Below are 7,234 nucleotides of genomic sequence, written 5' to 3'. Positions count from 1 at the left end.
CTTTCATTTCTATTTAGAGATATTTTCTGTCTCTTTGCTCCCGGCCCCCCTCCACCGACCCCCCACAACCATCATATTTAGCCCCCTGCACACATTTCAAGCGGGTTATCACAATTGCCATTCCTCCCCTCCTTTCTGATGTGTTACCCAGATTACCATCAGTGCCCCTCAGATATTTTTAACAGATCCTCGGCGCTCGGCAATATCCACTCGGAGCCATCTGGTGCAGATCAAAATCTACTGACTTCTTGGGCTTCAGTCGTTTAGGCATTAAATCTAGATCTACAGAATACCACCCCGTCGACTCGGGAGGTGGGTGATATAAGAATCAAATCAAATCAAAATAGAAGTGTTAAAACATGAACACCCACCTCTCGTGAGCCACATGGCTGTGTCAGGAGTGGACAGCCAGGGAAAGTGGAGGTTAAAGTCCGACCCTTTTCTTTTTCTGAGCTGGAGAATGGATAAGCGGTTCAAGAGGAGGTGACAAAAAGCTTTTTTTTTTTTTTTTTTTTTTTCTTTCTTTTCGACTCAACTCTTGTGGAATTATATTTTCCCAAAGTCTGTTTTAAATAACATTTAAAAAAGAAATTGAAACTTGTACTTTTAGGAAATGCAAAAAGTCCCAGATACAGAGCCCAGGTTCCTGAACGTGGCTGTGACGGATAAATGAGACGTTCATCGTCCATCCAGTTTAATGTGTTGAAAGTGAAGTCACGTCATTTAAATGAAATCAGGGACTCGAAATGTACATGGGTAATATTTTGTGGCGCGTGCAGGGACCTGCAGACTTCCACAGCTCCGGTGTTTGAGTGTTTCTCTGGCTTTTCCTCATTCCTTTTCACTCAAAACAAGGAAACGTGAAGTGGCTCCTTGTTACAAAGGACAACAGCAATCTGGTTTAAGTCCACACACACACACACACACACAGGCGCGCGCGCAACCACGTGCGTGTGCACATGGAAAGAGGGTGAGAAGCAAGAGAGGAAGAGGGAGAATTTGGCTGATTAAACCTTTATGAAGAAATCAAAGCAAACCAAAACACAAGTCAATAAAAACATACATAATTAATAAATGATATGGAGAGATTTGCATGGTTTTCCTAACTGCTTTGTCTTCTGGAGGGAAAGCGTCTCGAAATTAGCCATTTAATCTTTAAACTTATGCCGTAGTTACATGGCTGAAATGTAGTAATTAATTTGTTTATTTGGTCATTTTATTAAAACATTTCTTTCACGATGACTCGTCTTAATAAATATAACTGCATCGTTAAATCGTGTAACAAGCACATAAGTTTAGAAAACAGTAGATGATGAACCAAAAAAAAAAAAAAAAAATTAAAAGTTGGAAGAAGACTCTTTTAGCGTAAATTAATCACAAAGAATTAAATAAACGCACCAGCAGCTCGTGATACCAAATACTAATTCCTCTGCGGTGAGGTATTTTCCCCCTTTAATTACAATTTAAATCTATTCAAAGTAAGTTCCTTCTTCTGACGGGTTTACTTCCCCCTGTGTCGGACAGCTGTAAAATCGTGTAGACAGGTTGTCATACAACAATCAAAGCCTTCGGTGAATGGACTCTAATGCTTGAACATTTAACATACAATAAGTCCAAACACGGAGGGAGAGAGAGAGAGAGTCGGAGTCAGAGAGAGAAAGAGAGAGAGAGAGAGAGAGGGGGGAGAGCGAGAGAGCGAGAGAGAGAGAGAGAGAGAGAGAGAGAGGCCCCAGCCAACGTGCCTCACTCTATATTCACATTATCCACATTGCTCCAAACGAGGAGGAGCTTGCAGGCTCAAGTAGGGGATGCCAATCAAAGCATCAACTTCAAATTGTATCTGAGAGATCAGCCTGGAGACCTCAGGGCCAGGCGCGTCAGTCGGAGCGCAATTGTTGATCTGATCACATCCAGCGGACTTTGCGCGAGAAAAGAGAGGAAGCCGAGATTTAAGAGCGGGCTGTTTTGACTGCATACCTCTGTATGTCTGTAGTAGCTGTGACTTTGGCTTAATCACTTTCCCTTCACTCCTCCGGGTTCTTTTTTTCTTTTTTCTCCCGCACACTTTTTTTTTTACGCACGGTTTGTCGGACGGTACAGCTTGTGCGACTGTTCGGCGGTGGAGATGTCTTTCCCCCAGCTAGGCTACCCGCAGTACTTAAGTGCCTCCCAGGCGGTGTACGGGGGCGAGAGACCGGGAGTGCTTACGCCTTCGTCCCGGGGAGGGAGCACCGAGATCGGAGGAAGTCCGTCCGCCACCGCAGCGGCAGTCACGTCGGTGCTGGGCATGTACGCCAACCCGTACGCACACAACTACAGCGCTTTCTTACCGTACACCAGCGCGGACTTGGCTCTTTTCTCACAAATGGTAAGAATAAATGTTGTTGTTGTTTTTTTTTTTTTTTTGGTCTATCTTTATAGACTGGCTGTTGTTTATGCTCGATGTTCCCACCACCTTCTAAAAAAAACAACACACACACACAACCGAGGCAGGCTGGGTAATCTCAACAGAAAGAATTGAGAAATGTAAATGCGTTCTGGTGTGTCTGATCGATCGCTAAATTTAAATCCATATTTGCTTGATTTTTTTTTTGAGAGGCCGGTGCCTCGTTTGGCTGAGTTAGAAATGTGAAAAGTTTGAGTTGTGGTTACAAACAAAACGACAAGGGAAAAAAAATAAAAAAATCTGTCTCCAAATTCTGTATTTGCCCAAAAAGAAACCATGTAAACAAAAAGCGTAAATCACAACAACCTTATACTGCAATGATCTCATTGTAATTATGAAAGTTAAAATACATCTGGAGGCAGACAGCCATGCAATAGATCTGTGCCTCAGCATGTTTAGAAAAAGTTTCTCCTCGTTTCTCACCCGGGCCACATTATTTTTAATCAGACGGTTAGAAATAATCTCCTCCACAGAACAAAAGCTTAGTCTATAAATATGCAATAAGTCTATACAGCCTAAGTTTTGTTTAGTCCACAGTTTATCCCTCTGCCAGGGCTGAATGCCACGTGGATTTCTACCGAAGAATAGTTAGACATTTATTGGCCTAAATTACATCTGGCGATAATAATCATCTTGCAGTGTGTTAATGTGTTGGCTAATGCGTCCATAGGCGGTGACGACTGCGCCAAAACAAGAGCTGCTATCCAAAATCCGAGTGTATGAACTGATCGATATGTTTGAGCGCTGTGTCCAACACAAATATAAGCGAGGCAGGGGATTCAGCTCGGCACAAAAGTGTGTGGCACGCTTGGAAAACTTAACTTAGGCCTTCAAACTGCTTTGACATGCTTCAGGAGTGTGGAGGGGAGTTTGGCAGGTACACATGAAAGCTGGCAATTTGCATGCCATCTGTGCTTCACACTGATGCAACGGACTTTCTCTGGTCCTGTTGACTTCATTTGTTCCGTTATTACTCTGTCACGTATGAAAAATGTTTGCTAATAAAAGGTCTCCCTTGCCTTTTTTTGAGTGAGCAGCCGTGCAGGCGCAGGTGCCGCATGCCTGGCTTGTGGTATTTTGGAAGTTGAGAAGCTTATTTGTGGAGAGCTGCAGAGTCAGGTGCAACTGCAACTTTAAAAAAAAAAAAAAAAAAAAAAAGTCATTTTCACTTGTTCGAAATGGACATTTATACAATGACCATATTGGGCAAAAATAAAATATTTCACAATTCTGTGTATCAAACTTGTGAAGCAGATTAAATGTCACGCTTGGTATAAAACGTTATCCTTTTCATTTTCCAGGGATCCCAGTATGAGCTGAAGGAGAGTCCTGGTGTCCACCCTGCCAGCTTCGCAGCTCACACATCTCCGGCCTTCTATCCTTATGGCCAGTTTCAGTACGGGGACCCGGCCAGGCCCAAGAACGCCACCCGGGAGAGCACCAGCACCCTGAAGGCCTGGCTCAACGAGCACAGGAAGAACCCGTACCCGACCAAGGGCGAGAAGATCATGCTGGCCATCATCACCAAAATGACGCTGACGCAGGTCTCCACCTGGTTCGCCAACGCCAGGCGGAGGCTCAAGAAGGAGAACAAGGTGACCTGGGGAAGCAGGAGCAAAGAGGACGGGGAGGACGGTAACTTGTTCGGCAGCGGAGACGAGGCGGAGAAAAACGAAGACGAGGAGGAGATTGATTTGGAGAGCATAGATATAGACAAAATCGACGACAACGACGGGGATCAAAGCAACGAGGATGATGACGATAAATCAACGGAGGGGAGCAGGGACCACAGGGGCGCTGTCGGTGCGGGTGGAGACTTGGACAGCTTGGAGAGAAGACGGGCCTTCGCCATACAGGCCCACGAGGCCTTTGACAAATCTAAGAGCACAATTTCAGTTCACCCAGGGAGTAAGGAGAACTCGGACGGCAACAACAACAACACCACACGAGTTTTGTCCCCGGATAGACCCGGGAGCTTTCCTCTCCCGTCTAACAATAAGCCTAAAATATGGTCTTTAGCAGAGACCGCCACTAGTCCCGATAGTTCATCTCAGAAACCCACGTCCCCCTGTACGCCGGCGGCTACCACTCACTCATCAGCGCCCCACCACCAGATCCAGACCCACCCGGCCTTCCTCCCCAGTCATGGACTGTACACTTGCCAGATTGGGAAGTTCCACAACTGGACAAACGGGGCTTTCCTGGGTCAGAACTCCCTGCTGAATGTGAGGTCGTTTCTGGGAGTAAACCAGCACCATCACCACCACCACCACAACCACCACTTGCCGGCCCAGCAGCAGCAGCAGCAGCAGCAGCAGCAGCAGCCGACATCGGTGGTGGTGTCGCCAGTAGCAGCTGCAGCAGCACTCAGCAATGACAGCAAGGCCCCACCAGAGACCCACAGTCCCAAGCACATAGGTAGGATCACGGCCCCTTGCGCGTGCACGCGCGTAAATGCCACATGCAAGCGCAGAGTATTTCATTCTGACTTTTATACTGTGCACTTTGTTAAAGGTGCACCTGAAGCCTTTTTTTTTCTTCCTTTACTTCATCTAGATAATTATAATAACAAAGCACTGCATATACACACTTAAATCCACAGTGTTCACACATTAGATGCACAACAACATTGGGCTCAGGTTCACTTCACCATGTTCACGTGTATTAGCAGAAAATAAAGGCCTATAATTTATCCAGCGTACCTGTGCTGATAAGTGCTTTTGCTTATTTTTTTTTTAGACCTTGAAAACGGTGTAAGGTCTGATTCACCTCCAACACAGACCCTGAAGTCTTCCTTTCGACCCATTCATGACAGGTGAGACAAGTTTTTTATTTATTTTTGGTTTTTTTTTCCTGTTTTTATTTTTGGAAATGATGCCATAAGACGATAACAAGTCCCAGTCATGTATTTGATTATATGATGATTATTGCATTAATGAAAATATGTGCTGATTTAGACATTTTTTTTTCTCAGCAATATCTACAGCAGCAGTAATTAAAATATTTAGAATAGTGAAGGTAAAGGAAGGCCCAGGATCTTACTGGAATTAAAACTCCAGTAATATTTCTATAAATAAATACAATTATAGGAAATGCAAACCTCAGGAAAATTGTTTAACGAATTCCAGTGTATAAACCTACAGTTTATGTCTGAGTATGTTTTTTTATTTTTTTATTTTTTCAACATAAAACAACAATAATAAAACTCCAAAATAAAATAAACAAAGATAAATAAAACACAGTTTGCTTTGCGGGTGACAGGGGTCTTGACTCCCATCCCACACCCCCTTTAATTCCTCCCCTCTGGGGAGAGTGCGGCTACTTATCAAGTCACCGAGTAAAACGGGCTCTGTCTGGGCTGTGTGCTTTCCCTAAAGACCCATGGGAGCCCCGGAGCCCAGGGGAGAGCTCTTACCGAAAGGGGAAAAAAAAAAAAAAAAAGTTTACCTCTGTTTCAAGTATTACAAAATACCTCCTGTTTTTATGCAACAGTCATATAGAAATAAGAAGCCCACAGCTGAATTAGAAAAAAGGTTTTTCTTTTTTGACACGCTAAAAAAATAGTTATAAAATAACCAGTCTGGTATTTAATTATAATTAGAATAATAACAATAGAAAACTAATAGTCATTATAATAACTCCTATTATTCTAGGGCAGAAAGTGAGGGATTTGGGAGGGGGGGGCTGCAGTCTGTTTCAAATCAAAACTGTTCAGCTAGACACTTGAGATGCATATTGAAACCCGCTGTCCAAACACGGCGGGGGTATTTATCTACCTTTCTGTATTATTCTTTATCCAGATCCTCTCTGCCTTCCAGCGCCAGGAGTCCACAAGACGCCACGCAACGGGTCCTCACTGCTCTCTCCTCGGCTTGATCAAGACATTTTTTTTTTCGTGCTTGGAAAAAAAGAAAAGAAAAATAGAAAAAAAGACTTTACACTCCCTAAAAAGGACAATGAGAAATAATAATGCAGCGTAGCATTCAGTCGGTACAGAACAAATGGCGTAATTTGGTAATATCCTGTGGATGGATGGATTACTTCCTCTATTGTTGTGTAGCCTATAATCGCGCCTATAATGTTACTCTCTCTCTCCACTTTGCCCAGACAGGCTGGGACATTTTGGTAGGCTTTTTACTTTATTATAATTATTATTATTTTTGTCTCTATCTTGTGTTTTTGGTGTCCTTTCTTTAATGTAAATACCAAGTGATTTAAATTTGTAAATAGGAAGCGTTGAAGGAATTTGTCCAGATCGTATATTTTGCCTAATAAACTAAATGAAATTATAGAGAAAACTCACGAGAATCCTCAGCCTATATGTCTTATTGTACATGGATTTATTATTATTATTATTATTATATTTGTAGAGAAAACCACTGCTGGTTTTATTTCAAGAAGGGTGGGAATGGTAGAAAAAAAAATATATATTGGCAGTCTGCAACCAGCCTTAATTTTATTCAAGTTTGGGAGGAAAGCAGCGTGGATGCATTGAGGTGCTAATAAGTGTCCAGATGGTTGCTGGTGACAGAAAATGGACAGGAGCAGCTGGGAAGGTCATTAAGTAATAATATGGGAACGCCCAGTCCAAACAAAATCAAATGGTTAAAATCTAATCTGTCAGGGAGAGAAGTCGATTCGAAGATAAATTATTAATATTTTTGGGGGGTGGGGAGGGGGAGGCTGACATTGTCGGCCTTGTGGAGCAGGGTCAGTGTTTTGGGGTCCTGTCTGTTCCGAGGCTGATAGTGATCATTAGCCTATAAAAGCAGCTTCTTTGCTCCTCAA

At 43.2% G+C, this 7,234-nt stretch overlaps 1 protein-coding gene across 1 annotated transcript; it reads left to right on the top strand.

The window, feature by feature from the left end:
- Positions 1-1,900: 1,900 nt before the first annotated feature.
- Positions 1,901-6,682, top strand: irx1a (iroquois homeobox 1a). Its single transcript, XM_070835432.1, has 4 exons — positions 1,901-2,368; positions 3,748-4,864; positions 5,186-5,261; positions 6,247-6,682. The coding sequence occupies exons 1-4, from the start codon at positions 2,126-2,128 to the stop codon at positions 6,320-6,322; spliced, it is 1,512 nt and encodes a 503-aa protein (XP_070691533.1). The 5' UTR covers positions 1,901-2,125; the 3' UTR covers positions 6,323-6,682.
- The last annotated feature ends 552 nt before the right edge of the window (positions 6,683-7,234 follow it).

Source organism: Pempheris klunzingeri, chromosome 8, assembly GCF_042242105.1.
Source record: "Pempheris klunzingeri isolate RE-2024b chromosome 8, fPemKlu1.hap1, whole genome shotgun sequence".
Taxonomy (NCBI): domain Eukaryota; kingdom Metazoa; phylum Chordata; class Actinopteri; order Acropomatiformes; family Pempheridae; genus Pempheris; species Pempheris klunzingeri.
This window is presented reverse-complemented; position numbering and strand designations above follow the sequence as displayed.

Bases quoted from the DNA above. Each gene is read 5' to 3' on its own strand.
- irx1a (XM_070835432.1), top strand. From the start codon at position 2,126: ATGTCTTTCCCCCAGCTAGGCTACCCGCAGTACTTAAGTGCCTCCCAG. The intron at 4,865-5,185 runs GTAGGATCACGG...TTTTTTTTTTAG, and splicing joins CCACAGTCCCAAGCACATAG to ACCTTGAAAACGGTGTAAGG. The intron at 5,262-6,246 runs GTGAGACAAGTT...TTCTTTATCCAG, and splicing joins TTTCGACCCATTCATGACAG to ATCCTCTCTGCCTTCCAGCG.